Source organism: Rhagoletis zephyria, unplaced genomic scaffold (genome assembly GCF_001687245.7).
Source record: "Rhagoletis zephyria isolate East Lansing unplaced genomic scaffold, Rhagoletis_zephyria_1.1 Rzeph_scaffold_02319, whole genome shotgun sequence".
In the NCBI taxonomy this organism is placed as follows: domain Eukaryota; kingdom Metazoa; phylum Arthropoda; class Insecta; order Diptera; family Tephritidae; genus Rhagoletis; species Rhagoletis zephyria.
The window spans coordinates 3298-21325 of NW_016159403.1; the positions used below are offsets into that span (position 1 = coordinate 3298).

At 41.0% G+C, this 18028-nt stretch overlaps 2 protein-coding genes across 2 annotated transcripts; one reads left to right on the forward strand and one right to left on the reverse strand.

Annotated features, from left to right (window-relative positions):
• Positions 1–9694: 9694 nt before the first annotated feature.
• On the forward strand, positions 9695–10754 carry LOC108366574 (putative nuclease HARBI1). Its single transcript, XM_017621012.1, has 3 exons — positions 9695–10030; positions 10086–10230; positions 10304–10754. The coding sequence occupies exons 1-3, from the start codon at positions 9695–9697 to the stop codon at positions 10675–10677; spliced, it is 855 nt and encodes a 284-aa protein (XP_017476501.1). The 3' UTR covers positions 10678–10754.
• Positions 10755–15235: 4481 nt separating this feature from the next.
• On the reverse strand, positions 15236–17053 carry LOC108366573 (uncharacterized). The gene has a single exon (XM_017621011.1). The coding sequence runs from the start codon at positions 17051–17053 to the stop codon at positions 15236–15238; it is 1818 nt and encodes a 605-aa protein (XP_017476500.1).
• Between the last annotated feature and the right edge of the window lie 975 nt (positions 17054–18028).

Here is an 18028-nt window from a genome sequence, read left to right on the forward strand (position 1 = left end):
CGGAGACCTTCCAAAGTTCCTTGTCAACTGCGACAGTAATCGTTCGCTGGAAATCGTTTTCTGCTGGTATGTATCCACATTAAGCAGTGACCAGTAAAGATCCCCACAACCAGCCTAAGTTGGAGGTGTTTTAAAAGACGAAGGACCCTGGAACTGTTATTATCCTGGAAAAGTAGTAGTATACTAGTCGATATTTAATTTGCTGGTTTATTCTAAGCCACAACTAACAAAGAGAGTGTGATCCTTAAAGGCTCAGTTATGCGTATGTACTTCGCATTGGATAGTAAGACGAGAGAGTTGTCACATAAAAATTCTGGTAAATGAGCTTTGCTTATAAGCTGTTACTTAAAGCGTAGCATGACATAGAAGTCTGCTGATTTTGGATTGAGCAGTGAGGGTCGGAACTACATTTTTATGCATCAGCAATCTATTCCTTTCTTAGTTCTGGAGTTATTCTAGCAGTTTCCGTCTCCATGTCTGCTTCCAATTGCTGTCAAACAGAAAATAAATTATGCTGCTTGTTCAAAATGTGACAGTGTCAACTAGATGGTTATAATTGGCAGGCGGACTGCTGCAATTTAAGTTCTTCTGCTTCTTAATTGGCACTAAAACTGTTTGTCGATTTGANATTTTCTGCTGGTATGTATCCACATTAAGCAGTGACCAGTAAAGACCCCCACAACCAGCCTAAGGTGGAGGCGTTTTAAAAGACGAAGGACCCTGGAACTGTTATTATCCTGGGAAAGTAGTAGTATACAAGTCGATATTTAATTTGCTGGTTTATTCCAAGCCACAACTAACAAAGAGAGTGTGATCCTTAAAGGCTCAGTTATGCGTATGTACTTGGCATTGGATAGTAAGACGAGAGAGTTGTCACATAAAAATTCTGGTAAATGAGCTTTGCTTATAAGCTGTTGCTTAAAGCGTAGCATGACATAGAAGTCTGCTGATTTTGGATTGAGCAGTGAGGGTCGGAACTACATTTTTATGCACCAGCAATCTATTCCTTTCTTAGTTCTGGAGTTATTCTAGCAGTTTCCGTCCCCATGTCTGCTTCCAATTGCTGTCAAACAGAAAATAAATTATGCTGCTTGTTCAAAATGTGACAGTGCCAACTAGATGTTATAATTGGCAGGCGGACTGCTGCATTTTAAGTTCTTCTGCTTCTTAATTGGCACTAAAACTGTTTGTCGATTTGAGACGAGAACAAAAAACTGCGCCAGTGCCCTCTTTCCTTTGCGAAATTGTGCTAGTTGTTCATCCCGAGTGCAGACAGATGTTTCTGCACTAGGTCCTTTCATAGACACCTTTGCTTTCATTGTCCCCTTACAGGAGCATCATCATCCATACGTACGATATGTCCAAGTCCGCGCAATAGCTGCATTTTTATGTGTTTAATGAAATTTAGGACATTATAAAGCTCATACACTTCGTCAGAACGATAGATCTTGTGGAGAATTGTCCTCTCGATAGCCCCAAGAGCCTTCTCGTCTTTATTCGGTATCACTTTCCAACCGGGTTCAAACTGGCAACATCGTCCTTTTGCTATACATACATATATGGAGCCCCTCCGTTTCCGATGGGCAGCTCGTATTAATGGGCTAATCACAATGGGTACTTTGTTCATTCAGTAGTAGAGTGATGTCACAATGAAAACGTTGACGTAAACAAAATCGCTCCCTTTCCGAGTTTGCATTGTTGTTGTTCCGGTAAGTCATTCCTTGCCTGTCCGGCGTTCCCCATAGAAAATCACACAATTTATTCAAAGTGAGTCGCCTTACCAAATCGACAAAAAAGTGGTGTGGGTCATTTCCCGAATTTAACTCACTTTGAAAATCTAATCAGTTGTGGAGTTTTCATGTGCTTAAACTTTAATCTAACGAATGCCGGGCAGCTGAGGAGGTAGTGCTGAGATGAGTCCACCTCGTCTTCCATTCTACGATATTGAGTGGCACCGCGTGGGTCCTTAAAGGATAACGTACGGTCAGTACACTGTAAGACCCAAGAGATGGCGCTTAGCCAGTTGTAGAAGCTCCCTTGAGCGCCCGCGGTCCATGATCGGCCAAAAGAACTGTTACAAGGTTTAATTTAAAAAGAACTTATTTATTTGAATGTAGCAAANTTGGGTTGATAAGGGTTTCACATAGCCGGTACATCACTTTTGGAGACAGGCCTCATCTCTTCACCATAGCAATTTTGCAGCAGTAAAGAGCCAAAGATGCCTCTTTTTTACTCGCTGCTGNCGTTCATTCAGTAGTAGAGTGATGTCACAATGAAAACGTTGACGTAAACAAAATCGCTCCCTTTCCGAGTTTACATTGTTGTTGTTCCGGTAAGTCATTCCTTGCCTGTCCGGCGTTCCCCATAGAAAATCACACAATTTACTCAAAGTGAGTCGCCTTACCAAATCGACAAAAAAGTGGTGTGGGTCATTTCCCGAATTTAACTCACTTTGAAAATCTAATCAGTTGTGGAGTTTTCATGTGCTTAAACTTTAATCTAACGAATGCCGGGCAGCTGAGGAGGTAGTGCTGAGATGAGTCCACCTCGTCTTCCATTCTACGATATTGAGTGGCACCGCGTGGGTCCTTAAAGGATAACGTACGGTCAGTACACTGTAAGACCCAAGAGATGGCGCCAAAAGAACCTTACAACTTTGCATGTCGGGATTTTCACCCAGCGCTGAGCTGACCCTGAACCCATCTGTCCAGTAGCAGGCCACAGGTTGCCAACGAGAATTGTATGCCTTCCCTGTCCGAGGGGATGGCCTAGACAGCTCATCAACCCCGNACCTTACAACTTTGCATGTCGGGATTTTCACCCAGCGCTGAGCCGACCCTGAACCCATCTGTCCAGTAGCAGGCCACAGGTTGCCAACGAGAACTGTATGCCTTCCCTGTCCGAGGGGATGGCCTAGACAGCTCATCAACCCCGCAATTTCCAGTGATATCACTGTGCCCTGGGACCCAAATATGTTTGATTTGCAAGTATTTCGAGCCGTTTGAGAGAGCGGTCGGCATTCCCCGACCAGTTTTGAACACACCATTAGCGATGCCAGCGCCCTGACTGCCACCTGGCTATCAGTGTAGATATGTACCCTCCTAGTCGACAATACATTGGTGTCTAGCGAAACGGCTACCTCTTTTATAGCGGCCACCTCGGCCTGAAAGACGCTGCAGTCCGGCAGTTTGAACATAAGATCTACTGAGAGTTTCAGACAGTAGCAGGTGTCCAACTCTCCGGTCCAGCTTCGATCGGTGAAGATGTTTATTGGACCTGCACTCCAGAGGCCACCACTCAGAGATTCGCTCCTTGGAGGAATGTGCTTGGAGAAGAATCCTTTTGTGGCCAGCCTCAAGCGGCAGTAAGTCGAAGCTTTCAAGAATGGTCGAGTGTCCAAGCGCTGGGTTGAAAGAAAACCCAGAGCTGTTCAGCCTAAGGCTGAACGAAGAGCCGCTACTTTGGTCGCAATGTCGACAGGTGCGACATTGGGCATAGCATTTTGCGCTAGAGTAGGAGTGGGCCGAAGCGATCCTGACAAGGGTGGTATTTTCCAGTGAGTTCTACCAGACAATGACCCCATACAAAATTATTGGGTTGATAAGGGTTTCACATAGCCGGTACATCACTTTTGGAGACAGGCCTCATCTCTTCACCATAGCAATTTTGCAGCAGTAAAGAGCCAAAGATGCCTCTTTTTTACTCGCTGCTGAATATTTCGTTTCCATGATAACTTTCCGTCCAGGATCACGCCCAAGAACTTGACCCTGTCAGAGAGAACAAGNCAATATTTCGTTTCCATGATAACTTTCCGTCCAGGATTACGCCCAAGAACTTGACCCTGTCAGAGAGAACAACGAAAGCTGGGCATGAGGCACTTTGCTCCTCTAGATGAATAGAACGAGCTCCATGTTTCCAGGATTGATAACTAGTCCGCANTGGGCATAGCATTTTGCGCTAGAGTAGGAGTGGGCCGAAGCGATCCTGACAAGGGTGGTATTTTCCAGTGAGTTCTACCAGACAATGACCCCATACAAAATTATTGGGTTGATAAGGGTTTCACATAGCCGGTACATCACTTTTGGAGACAGGCCTCATCTCTTCACCATAGCAATTTTGCAGCAGTAAAGAGCCAAAGATGCCTCTTTTTTACTCGCTGCTCAATATTTCGTTTCCATGATAACTTTCCGTCCAGGATCACGCCCAAGAACTTGACCCTGTCAGAGAGAACAACGAAAGCTGGGCATGAGGCACTTTGCTCCTCTAGATGAATAGAACGAGCTCCATGTTTCCAGGATTGATAACTAGTCCGCAGCTTGCGGACCAATTTGTGACCATGTTTAGGTACCCTTTCTTAAGTTCGTACAGAGTTTCCAAAAATGTTTCCTCTAACGATGATAACCTGGCATACTCTCCTTTCCAACTCCTCCAGTGAATTTGAGATGGCGCTGTATTCAAATCAGAATACTGCGCTATTGCGCTGAGTTAGTGCGCTGACACCACAGATGGGGTCGGTGTTATTGAGTTAGCACCACAAAAATTACGCAATTCTGTCACCATCCTTAAAAAGAAGCGTTTCCTTGATTAAGTCAAAGCAGTTGAAATTAAAAGAAAAACTCTTAAAAGCATTCAAAGATAATCATTTCGAAACGAGTTCCACAAAGTAGAGCGTTAAAAAAATGGCCTATTGCAAAAAAGTGAATTTCTCTGGCCAATTGTTTGGCCATGTCGAGCCGATTGGCGATCTTAATTACCACCTCGAGTTGGCACATGCAAATTGCAGAAAGGCAAAAAGTAAATAGCACGTACATACATATGTATGTATGTATGTATGTAAATGGCATAAGCTCATATGCACTACATATATGACGAAATATACATACTCTTCTGAATACATATGTATGTACATAAGTATGTATGTATGTGCATACAGACATTATGATAATTTACTGTTTTTCAAAATTGTCCTTCAATTTCGTGGTACACAAGGTAAGCATTTGCCTATATAAAGTGCCTTCGCAGTTAAACTTTCAAACAGTTGCAACTGCGCCAAAGTACTTCACAGCTCAAACGACTAAAGAAAATGCCTACGGACAATACACCAGTACTAAGCACACCCTTCTACGATGACGTGCCTCGCGCCTTTATCCTTAGCCGCAACAATGTTAATGATTCAACATCACTATTCGGGCCGTATGCCCAAACAATATGGAATTTCGCCGACAAGCATCAAATGCATTTGAAATGGAATCGTGATCTCAGCGAAAACTACACGGAGATTTATGAACGCATAGATTCTGGCGAGTATAATTTGTCGATGAATGGAGCTACGATGGTTAAGCATGTCACGCTCAATGTGCAATTCAGCTATCCGTTATATTGGGTGAAAAATTGTATTATGGTGCCGTTGGAGGATGAGTTACCCAAGTACTGGTACATTGTTTGGCCCTTTGATCGCTACATCTATACCTGCCTACTCTTTGGCATTTTCTATATCGCCATACTAATGAAGTATATTGAATATCCGAGCAACGAGCATAAGCCGACACGTTCGATAACGCGAAATATATTACATAGCAGCGCCATATTAATGTACGGTTCCAACATGAATGTACAACTGAAGAATGCACACGTGCGCATGCTGTTCTTCTATACCTTGCTCTTCGTACTCGGCTTCATAATAGCCGCCTATCATTCACCCTATCTGACGGCCTACAATATGAAACCGGTATTCGTGCCACCCATCAATACAGTCGAGGATCTGTTGGATGCCGACATTAAGGTGCTGATCACCTTAAGCGACTTCGAGGAATTGAAACAAAGTAATGTCGAGCATATACTCACACTATCGCATCTATTAAGCGAGCTGCCATGACAGGAATTTCAAAATATTTTGGATAAATTGACGCGCGAGTATGCCTATGTGGTAACCGAAGATCAGTGGAATTTTTTGAATCGTCAACAACGCATACTAATACAACCGTACTTTCACCTATCGAAGATCTGTTTCGGCACAGTTTTCAAATCTATTCCGGTGCAGCGTGGCGTCGCTTGGTATGATACGTTAAACCTATTCATTTTACTAACGCGCGAGTCGGGCCTTTGGGCACAATGGGAGGAGCGTGCCTTCAATGAAGCTTTGCGTGCAAAGTATGCAGAAATTTTAACCGATACCTATCCTGTGGAGCCGTTGAATCTGCGTTTCTTTACGATTGCCTGGATTGTTTTGGCCACAGGGCTGCTGCTGAGCTGTTGCGTTTTTGTGCTTGAATATTATTTAAAGAAACGTAGCAGCATCAAGGAGGTGGTGGGCTACAATCGATTCACGTATGAGTAGAACACAGCTGGCGAAGCTAAGCAGATAAGGCGTTTTGTGAAGTAAATAAATGTCAGTGGGGCACGCGCCAATGGACACATAAGTACATACATATGTACTTAAGTATTTGCATATTTGTATTTTGTCAACACTATAAATACCGTTTACGCAGTAAATATTTTCTAATGTAATTGCACGCGGTCACGTAAGCTAACTAAATGCAAGCGCTTAAGCTTCCTATGTATATATGTATGTATGCAGCTTGCAATAAATACATAGTTGCTAAAGTATAATTAGAATACGCTTGCAGTTTAGCAGGCACTTCAGTTGGTTACTTTGTGCACAAATCCTCGGATGTACTACGCGGCACCGAATTTTATTAGAGCGTGCAATGTCTCCGCACCACATCAAGACACTCATCGAAATTGCACTACTTGTTCTTGCTTCGCCTGTTCATAGCTGGGATCGCGATTACATTAAGAAATATCTGCTCCCATTCATGCAATACGTACAGCCACAAGATATCGGTTGGCTTATTAGCGAGCGTATGACCTCTGAAAATTTTGAAGGTCTGCAGGAATTTATGTTGGAAATGAACGCCTGCCTCAAACTGCCACAAACAGTGCTGACACATCGTCCCGATGTGCCTTTGATCCAAACGGAGATGAAGAAAACAATTTTAACTATTGTATTTGCTACGGATCCCAGCGATCGCATTATGCACGTACATAATCGCGCACTGCTAGGCCTTCACTTTTCGTATAACTTTGTTATTATGGTAAATACCATATCGGATTTCTCCGTTGTGGCACACTTTTTGCGTGATTTGCATCGTCGACACTTTCAAAAAGCTATACTTTATTATGTTGACTCCAAGGGCAACAATGAAGTCTTCGGTTACACTTCGTTTCCAAAATTCACGATTAAAAATCGTTCAAATTATATCGTTGAAGTGGAAGCTGATTATGAACGTTTCATAGCAGGTGGAATGAATACTTTAGGCTATAAATTATACACGCCATTGCGTCAGGATTTACCGGGTATATTTCATGCGCCAGGTGAAAGCGGTATCTCCAATTTGCAGGGCAGTATTTTCAGCCTACTCCAACTATTCACAGACTACATCAATGCCACTTTGGTTAGCTACGAAATGCCCAAAGATCGACTGGGTGGTGACCTGATTGACATGAAAGCCGCCATGGACTTATTGCGTCGCGATCAAATCACTATCTTGGGGCATGCTTACTCTTTATTCTACGAAGACAATAGCATTGGTTTGAGCTATCCCATAACGGTAGTGCGTTGGTGTCTAATGGTGCCCATTTGGAATAGTGTCACGACAATGTTCTATCCGTTGGAACCATTCGACGATCTAACTTGGCTCGGCATCCTTTGTGTGTTTGGCGCTCTACTATTCGTGCAGTGTCTGTGGTGTTGCCTGCAGGGCACACACCAGCTGTCGGCACGCTTAAGTGATAGCATTTTACGCAGTTTTTGTTTGAGTACTGGCATATCGGCGCCCACCAGCACACTTAGTGCGCCGTCGGTATTGGATTTTCTAATTTTCACAACGTTTTTCTTCTATGGCTTCTTTCTCACAGCTAACTACACTTCGCTGCTGGGCAGCATTTTAACGGTCAACTTATTTCGTGCACAATTCAACACCATGGAAGATCTCATAAAAGCGAACATAACAGTGCTTATTATCGATTATGAATTGGAATTTCTGCATTCCGGTGGCATTGAACTGCCAGAGAGCTTCTTGCGTTTAATCCATCCGGTGGATATTGCAACCTTTATAGAGCACCAGTACAGTTTCAATACAAGCTACGCCTACTTTGTGACCGAGGAAAAGTGGCATTTTCTCGACTTGCAGCAACAGTTTCTCAAACCAGGCTACTTCAAATTCAGCAACATTTGCTTCGGCTCCTTTTTTCTCGCTTTTCCCTTACAGCGCGACTGCATTATCGAGCGCAGCCTTGAGTACTTCATTTATCGCATGCATTCGTCGGGCATGTTTAGCCATTATGAGAGCAAAGCATTCGATGACGCGGTGCAAGCAGGACTCGTGAAGCGATTGGCGGATAATTCGGAGCATTCTTCGGCTGGCATGCAGCATTTGATTGTTGTATTTCTTATGCTTATTGTAATGTTTGCTGTTAGTTCTCTAATTTTTCTGGCTGAATTTTTGAGTGTTAGAACAGGAAGGCGGATGTCTTTGCCCTCTTAGCGGTCACCTCTCTCGCGTGTACTTACACATTCACCGCTTGGAAAAGGTCAAGTAATAAAAAATGAAGTTTCCTTTAAAGTAGTACGTGAATCGGATTTGCCTGTTAAGCGCTCTCTGTCCTCACGTGGAGCAGCAAAGCGTCAGAAAGGTTGTTTTGACCAATCAACGGGCCAGAACACTATTCCTCGATCATGCACAATTCACTGGTAGTCAACGCGAGAATTTCGCATTATCTAATTATCTACATACCTAACAATTTAAGGTTTTCAATAAAGAAATTAGTAACATGACAAAATATTTTAAGAATGACAATCTAATACTTAAGGAGTATGTACTCTAAAGAGCTCAACCAGCAACCGACGGAGCGCCCTTCCGTACCTGTCGACCGTATAAACATATGAAATCGCTGTTGACAGAGAGAGAGAAGCAGCGAAAACGTCACCGTCATGCGGTGGTTAGTTTTCGTTAACACGAGAATCCCATAAGATAGGTCGTGTCAGCTGAAACGGTCTACGGTTTTACGTCGGTGTCTGGTTGAGCTATAACTTGTTGTTTCATTTCAAGAATGATAGAATACAAGATTGCGCATTCCTGCGTGTGATGACGTCCAGATAGCAACGAATAGTGTAGATAAAGGAAAGAATAATTGGAGATGGAGGAGAGAAAGAGTGTTAACTGTCAAACCGTGGAGGTCGCCATACTTACATACATATAAACATCTCTGCATAGATACAACAGTTTGCTAAAATGACGTCGCACGAACAGCTGACTCTGTCAAATTCGCCAAGAACAAAGTTTCTGTCATTTATACTTCGAATTATTTGTTATTACAAACTAAAATTTGAAAAGAAAAATGTTTTATAACGTAGATTTATATTTTGAGGATAGTTATAATGTTGAACCGCGAGCTAACCTTCTTCGTCAGCGGCGTTTTATTAGAGATTACTCTAATCCTATGGAGCTGCCGTCCACAGTGTAAGTATCCAGTGCAGATAGGTTATTCAATGAAACATGAAAAATTTATGCATATATGAATATGTATTTATAGATTTACAGCGAATTTTCGGCTAATCAAGGACGCTTTTATGTATGTGCTGGACAAAATCAAGGACAAATTTAATTGCCGCCTGTCCTCGTCTGTAAAGCCAATGCTAAAATTGTGTTGCGCACTGAGATTTTTTGCGCATGGCAGTTATCAGCAAGCTGCAGGAAATGAATTTCAATTGGGTCTTGCGCAACCTACAGTTTCGCTCATTTTAAAGGAGGCATTGCCCATTTTAGAAAGAGAAATTTGCAGTGCTTCGATAATCACAGAAATGACAGAAGAAGAGAAGCAACAGGCAAGGAGCAAATTTTTCTCCAGATCAGGAATACCCAACGTAATTGGCTGTGTTGACGGAACACATATTGCGATTTATGCCCCCACCGCAAATAGACACCTCTATCTAAATAGAAAAGGCTTTTTTAGTATAAATGCTATGATTGTAAGTTTTTAAGAAATGAATACAGCAACACTGATAAACAAATTGTATATTAAAGGCTTGCGATCATGACATGAATATCCGGTTTGTGGATGCTAGATATGCTGGTTCTACACATGATTCGTTCGTGTGGAACAATAGTTCATTAAAGACTTATTTGGAGAATATGCATCAAAGTGGCGATCATAACTCTATTTATTTAGGTACTTTAAATTTGTTACATCGGCACAAAATTAATGTAAATACTATTTTAAAACAAAAACTACTTATTTATAGGTGATTCCGGATACCCACTTAGTCCTTATTTACTAACACCCTTCCGCCATGCAGACTCTGGAACTAGGGAGTCAATTTTTAATAAGAAGCACGCGAAAGCTAGAAACGTCGTTGAACGTACGATCGGAGTTTTGAAATGTCGCTTTCGATGTCTCCTGAGTGATCGAAAAATGCGCTACGATCCTGCTAAAGCAACATCCATTATAAATATTTGTTGCGCTTTCCACAATATTTGTAAGAAATTTAGAATCAGTGATCCAGAGGAAGCTGAAATTTTTATTGACACCGTTGTATCATCAGAGCCAATCAGTGAAGATGCCAATAATACATCAGGAGAGCGCCGCAGAAGGCAAATAGCTGATGCTTTGTTGTAAAATTAATTGCAGTTCGGTTTATTGAATAAACTCAAAATCATTTACCTTACTTTTGTTCTTTTTATTTCATTTTATACTTCAGAATTCTTTATTATATACATGTTAAATTAAACCTAATTGTTTCTATGCTCTTAAACTTAATAAAAATCACAAGTTGAATTCAGTACCTTCACCAAATATTAAGCTTAAAATTAATTCATCACATGCTTTTATATATTGAAATAAAAAATCACAAATAAAATTCAGCCGTTAAAAAAATATTAAACTTAAATCTAGTTCATCACATTTTTTATAAATAAAAATAAAAAAATCACAAATTCAATCAACATAAAGAAAAGATGGATATGAATCTAAAGAGTAGGAACTAAACCTGAAAATACAACCAAAAGTAGTTTGTAACAATATTACAGTCTACTTTTGGCTGTATTTTAATGTTTTTAGTTCTAACTCCTTTAGTTTCATTTCCATCTTTTCCTTATGCTGTCTTTTCTTCTCTAAAATTTCTTCCCTCTTCCTTTCTTCCTTTAATTTCAATAAATTTAATTCTTCCTTTTTTAAATCGTATGTCTTTCTCGTATACCTCGCGATTTCTGCAAGCTTCTTCTCAATATTTGAAATCCTCTCGCAAAGTGTGTCTTGCACTTCAGCCTGCTTTTCCAACGCTTTGATCCGAATGCTTTCTTGATCCTCAACTGTCATCCTTGGCCGTGGAGTTGATGATCGCGGTACCAAATCCGCATCCGGAGTTTGTTCGCCCAGTGGCTCCTCTAAATCAATTCTGTTGCCACTCACCGCATTTTCTTCCACGTTCGTTGCAAATGAAGAGCCTGCTGGGTTGACTGCTTCCTGAAGGTGGAGAAGCTCATCAACGGTTCGCTCTAGTGATGTTAAGCTTTGTTGTGTATGAGGTCCTCCTCCTGTGGCCACAGTTTCTCGTCGGTTTGTCGCAATTATTTTTTTTAGCTTCAGCTTGTAATCCAACCAAACCTAAATAGTACTCATAATTAACTACGGCAACACAAACTAGTTCAGTTCTTACCTTATTCCACTCGCGTCCGTTACGCATTGGATGGCGTTAAGTTCAGTTGCAAACTTTTCCCACAGCTCTGCCCTGCTTTTCTTCGTGAAACCGAAGCTTCCCATTCCTCTAGCGACGTCTGGATTGTTTTCCATAATTGCAACCAGCTTTTAGAACTGCTGCGTTGTTGTCCGTTTTGTTCTAGAAATTTTGTTTTGTTAAATAAAATTAAATAAATTAAATTAAAATTTACTCACGTCCTTTCCATTTCAAACGCGAACCAAATAAACAGTCGACAAATTTAGACAGCTCTGGCGAAGCGAATGTCGCTTTTCGCTAGTGGCAATGCAAGAAATTCATTTTCGACAACCGTTCGCCATTTTGCGGCGAATTCGCTGGAAATTCGCGTCTCACAATTCGAGACAGCGAAATTCGCCGTTATTTTCATTCGCTTCGCGAGTGACAATACCAGCCTTCGTCTCATGCAAAGCATTGTCCAGGCTAATAGACAGTTGCCCAACTGTACTGGATAAACTAGGAACCAGTAACAAAGATAACTTATGGTGGATTTCAGACCATGAAAGGTATGAGAACAACTGAAGCGAAATGGGGATCCCAACACAGCAGAACTTCTATGTAGGTAGGACTCTCAGGTTGCAGGCCACTGGAAGGGAAGTAAAAACAGACAAACAGACAGATGTCAAAGTTTGCAAAAAAAAAAATAATGCTGGGTGGGCAAATTCCTTAACCTTAGAAAGATAACCCTACTTAAAGTTGCTGGAAGGTTACCTCTTCATCATCTGTGAGACGTATCGTGGTTTGATTGTCTTTATTTTATGCTAATAATAATTTTATGAACATTTATTTCAAATTTCTTCATTTAAAATGGTAATACCACCGATTTCAATATTCATTTCGCGAAGAAAGAGAGCGAAACCCTTAAAAAGCATATGTCTGGCAGACGTAGATTATCAAAGCAGGGTTAACGGTCAAACTTTTGAGATCTTCTCTGAGGTTATATGAACTATGCACAAGAAAGCTTTAGATTAAAGAGAACCAATGTAGCTGCATACTCGGAGGATTTCTATCAACTGTTTCACCGGCATAAGGTGTCAACAAGCTCAGTTCTGAAATCAGCTAGCTTCATAACATCCTTCTGATATTTCCCAAGCATTTATCACAGTCATGTCCCGGAACGGGTAGAACATCTTCATCGTCCATTTTCTTGACTCTATGGGGATACGATATCCACCGGTGAAGTTGTCCATTAATTATTGCTGAAAGGAACTGAGTCTTGCTTTATGTTCTCTGAATGTTGAATATCGGAAGATTCATCTACTAAAGATGTATATGCATCTAGGTCAGGATTAGCGGAAGAAGTTTCTTTAACCCTCATCTTTAAGCTCCATCTGAACTTATTTTCCAATGGAAAGATAATCGATTTCATCTTCATTTTCGATGGTCTCATCCTCTGAAATTAATGCTGAGCCACAAATTTCTGTTCGACTGATGCTCAGTAGCATTTGCTCCAAGCTTAACCACTTCCTACTAAATTCGTCAGTAAGCATATTTATAAACTCTTGGGCGATATCCAAATTACATACAACAATCACTGTACCACACGAAATATCATAATATTTCAATAACATTTTGTGAAATCCATCAACTAAGATATTCTAGTTGTTAAAGTTTATGCAACTGATTTTTGTTATTTTGGTATTGCACTATTAGTTTAGAAACGTGGTTCTTATTTTATTTCTAAATGGGAAGAATATAAATAATCTTATTTCGATTAAAAATACCTTATTTGGCACTTTCTGTTCCTCAATATGGCACCTCTTAGCTAAGGATAGTTGGCAGTCCTGCCCCAACAATAATTTTCAATTTCAATCAAACATCAATTCTGGTATTATTGCTAGACGAACATTTTGTAATCTGGGCCATTTATGTCACACTGCACAGCTCAACAAAAGTGAAGCAAACCTCAGACGGACCGACCAATGTCATCAAGAACCGATCAGAGAAGGTGCCAGTTATTCAGAGTCAGTCTTAAATACCCCCAAAGTTTCTTAGAACGCAGTTTACGTAAAAATGTGTGTATCCACCCCTTCAATATACAGTTGCTTCGCTGACGCTACTGAGCGCCACAGAGAGTACATGACGGGCAGTAAGGTTAGGTTAGGCTAGACTACACACTTGAACAATTATGAGAATGTCTATTGAAATATCACTAACAACTGAAGGGAGGCCATTAACTTAGTTGGCGAATCACCACCAGCCGATTACGACATTTCCAACGCGGCTCAGGGTTAGTTAAGAAGTGCGAGCCAAAGTGTTTCCTTCTTAGCCTAGTGAAGGCTGGACATTCTAATAGAAAGTGTTGAGATGATTCCACCTCATCTTCCTCTAGACAACTGATAAAAATGATATCAGCTGAAATTCATAGGCTTACAGCGGGAATACCAATAGCACAATGGCCTATCAGAACCCTCCATCCCCTGGTCCACCCGAGGCCAGAAATATCTAGAAAAGGGGCATGTCCTAGTATTATCCCAGCGCTCGCTGAGCTTATACGAGGCCCAACCGTTAAAGAGTTTACCGCAGGAGGAGAGAGTCGTCCCTAGTTGCTCCTTAACTGGTGTTAACGTTCCAAGGGTGCCTTTCCTTGCCAGGTCATCTGTCAGGCAGTCCTATTAAGCAGTACTCCGATGCGATTGATGGAGATGTCAGATACACCCTTACCTATTTAGGGCCCACCATCATAGAGTTCAGTGCCCTGGTGGACGCCTAACTGTTCGAGTATATATATGCTAACCTTCTGAACTGAAGTCACACTCTTCAGCTCTGAGTCCACCACTCCCTTGCTGGCACCTATTTCCACCTGAAAGATACTGCAGAAGTCCGGAAGCCTGAACATAGTTTTGATCGAGCATTCGCAACAGAAGAAACCGACACCAACTCTGCCGCCAAGTGTTGATCCGTCTGTGAAGAAGTTCACCATTTTAAATTGATTTCTTTTCATGAAACTAATCTATTCCGTGTTTTATTACACTGTGCAACATTTTCAATGTCTGGGACGGACGAGTCGTGTTTTGAAAGTTTTAATAAAATGGCATTTGAGAAGTCGCTAGACATTTAAAATGTTCTAGAAAATTTTCCTGAGGGTATTCTCAGACGAAATGTTTATACGGAAAACGTATAACGAATCGAAACGATCCTTTCGTAGGGAGCCAATGAGTTAAAATGTTCTAAAAATTATTCCTAGTGAAATTTTATTATATGTGTGCACCCAAACCACATATTTCCCTCCGATGATATGAATCTTAACCGATTATTCTAAAAAACACTCAGGCAAACAGGTGCTGTTGCGCTCATAATCTTCACAAACATGAACTAATCATTTAACAAATATCTTCACATTTATTCATTAAATCAAATACATACGTGAATACATTTCAACACTTCACATAATCGGTGGATGAATATTTCGTTAAACTTGAAAACGCACTTGCTTAAAATTCCCCAATTGCGATGAAATTATTACGAATTGTGATTTTTAGATATTCGATAAACTACTAGTTCTGCTACAAAAACAAGAAGGCATATCCAATACATAACCAGCAACATGTAAAAAACAACAACCAAGTGCTGCATACCAGCCGAAGTATACTCCGAAGTATCGGCGAAGCGTTTCACCAGCCCCGCCTCCACGGCGTAATCGAAGTCTGTGCTCTCGTAATGGCTCAACATGCCCGAAGAATGCATGCGATAAATATAGTACTCGAGATTTCGATACAAGAACGAATCCGCTTGCATTGGATAGGTCAAATGATAGGAACCGAAACAAATATCGGTGAACTTGAATAGGCCTTGCTTGAGATATTTCTGTTGTAATTTCAAAAAGTGCCACTTTTCTTCGGTTACAAAATAAGCGAAACTTGAATTTAGCTGCACTTGATGCTTACTAAAAGTAGCCGGATCTACTGGTAGGATTAAACGTGTAAAATTCTCAGGCAACTCCTCCCCGCTGGAGCGTAAAAATTCCAATTCATAATCGATAATCATCACTGAAAGGTTCAACCTTATGATATCATCCATTGTGTTGATTTGTGCGCGAAATAAAGTCACTGTAAAGATACTGCCCAGTAGTGAAGTGTAGTTCGCTGTGAGAAAAAAACCGTAGAAGAATATTGTAGTGCAAAAAAAGAAATCCACTACGGATGGTGCGCCATGCGGCTGGGGCGTAGAAACGCCAATACTCTGGCAGAAGCTCCATAAAATGTTATGTCTAATGCTTGGTGCGAATTGATGTGAACCCAGTAAAAAACACCACAAGTACTTAACGACTACTAGTACGCCGAAAACGCAAAGGATACCAAGCCAAGTCAATTCGTCAAATGGTTCCAAGGGATAGAACATTGTTGTAACGCTATTCCAAATGGGCACCATGAGACACCAACGCACCACCATAAGTGGATAGCTCGCGCTGAGTTCATCATCCGACTTGAATAATGCATAAGCGTGTGCGATTAAATCGATTTTGCCACTTCGTATCAAATCAAGCGCTGCCTTCATATCGATAACGTCGCCTCCCAGCCTATCCTTGGATATGGCGTAGTTAACTAACGTAGCGTTGCAGTAGGCCGTAAATTCTCTTAACAAGTTATAGGCTGAGCCGCGCCAGTTGACTTGCGCGCTTGCATTTAAGTAGCTGAAGACATGCGGTAAATCCTGCCGTAATGGTGTGTACAATTTATAACCTTCCAAGTTTATATGACCTGTCACGATCGTACTCAAACTTCGTTGCAGGTATTCATAATAGTCAGAACGATTTACGAACTTCAACTCCGGATAAATAGTATTGCCAAAAATTTCATTTGTGTGGTTTGTGGTGTAATAATATAGCAAAGTACTTTGCAAATTACGGCTACGCAAGCCTATCAAGAGTTGCTCCACCACGCCGAAACTATCCACCGCATTCATCATAATCACTAGTCCAAAATACATCCGACGCCCAAGCAAAGTTAGCGCGTGCACGTACAATATGGGATCTTCCGGTGAAGTAGCGAAAACGACACTGAGCGAATTTTTCCTATTTTCCGTTTGTATAAAACGTACATCCGTGCGATTAGACAAAATTGTCTGCGTTACGCCGAGACACGCGCGTAGTGATATAAAGAGCTCCTGCACGCCTGCACTATTCGCGGTATTCATTCGCTCGCTCACGAACCAAATCAGTTCTTGCACTTGACCCAGCTTGCCCACTTTGCAGAGAAAATTCCGATTATATTCTACATCCCATAAGTGCACCAACCGCGGCGTATCGCAACAGATCAAATAGAGCACTAGAAGTGGCATTTTGCAGTAGTTGAATTGCATACTGAATGCATTTCTAGAAGTAAATTTGTAATGAAGTCTACTATGCACAGCTTGAGCGTTGAGAATATGTTTGAAATTCTTAAATTAACTTCTTTTATGGAAAACAGAAGCTACTTTGGATTCTTAAAAACACAATGTCAATCAATGGGGAATACAAGTACAAATGGATTGGCTGTTGTCCGGAATAATTAACGAACTATGGGGCATTTGGGATTTGTCACATTTTGTATGTATTTAATGAAGTAGCGGTCGCTGTGGCGTAGTGGTTAGCAGTGCGCGCTACCATTACGCAGGGCCTGGATTTAAGTCCAAAAAAATAAAAATAAAAAAACAAAAAAGTTATTTCTAATAGCGGTCGCCCATCGCCAGGCAGTGGCAAACCTCCGCGTATATTCTGCCTCGAAAAATACAATCGCCGTTCGGCGTCGGCGTAAAACTGCAGCTTCCCTCCCTTTAGTGTGACAACATTAAGGCGCACGACGCAGGAGAATCTCGGCCAAACACTAACACATTATGTGAGCACCAATCTATTTTTATATTATTAATTACCTAGCGGTAAAGAAATGCAGGATATATTTAGTGTAACTTTGCAAATAATGAGTAGGTGATAGTTAATAATGGCATATAGTTTTTATTGAATTATTTTGAATTGAAAAAGAAGTATTGGCAATTTAACATTTACTTGTTTGTGTACACATGCATGCATATATATATCATGCATGGGTGTTACACTTAGTTAATGGACAAGAAAATATCTCCATAGGGTTTTTTAACGGGTGCTGATTAAGAATCTGACTTAAAATAATAATTTTTAATAGAGCTTTCATGTGTTTAAAAATTCAAGACCCATTTAATTAACAAGTCAAATGAAATACTTGAATATTGGTTTCTAACGAGAGATCCTTAAGATAGATTTAGTTCGAAAAAACTTTTGAGGAGGGTTACCGCTTGTTT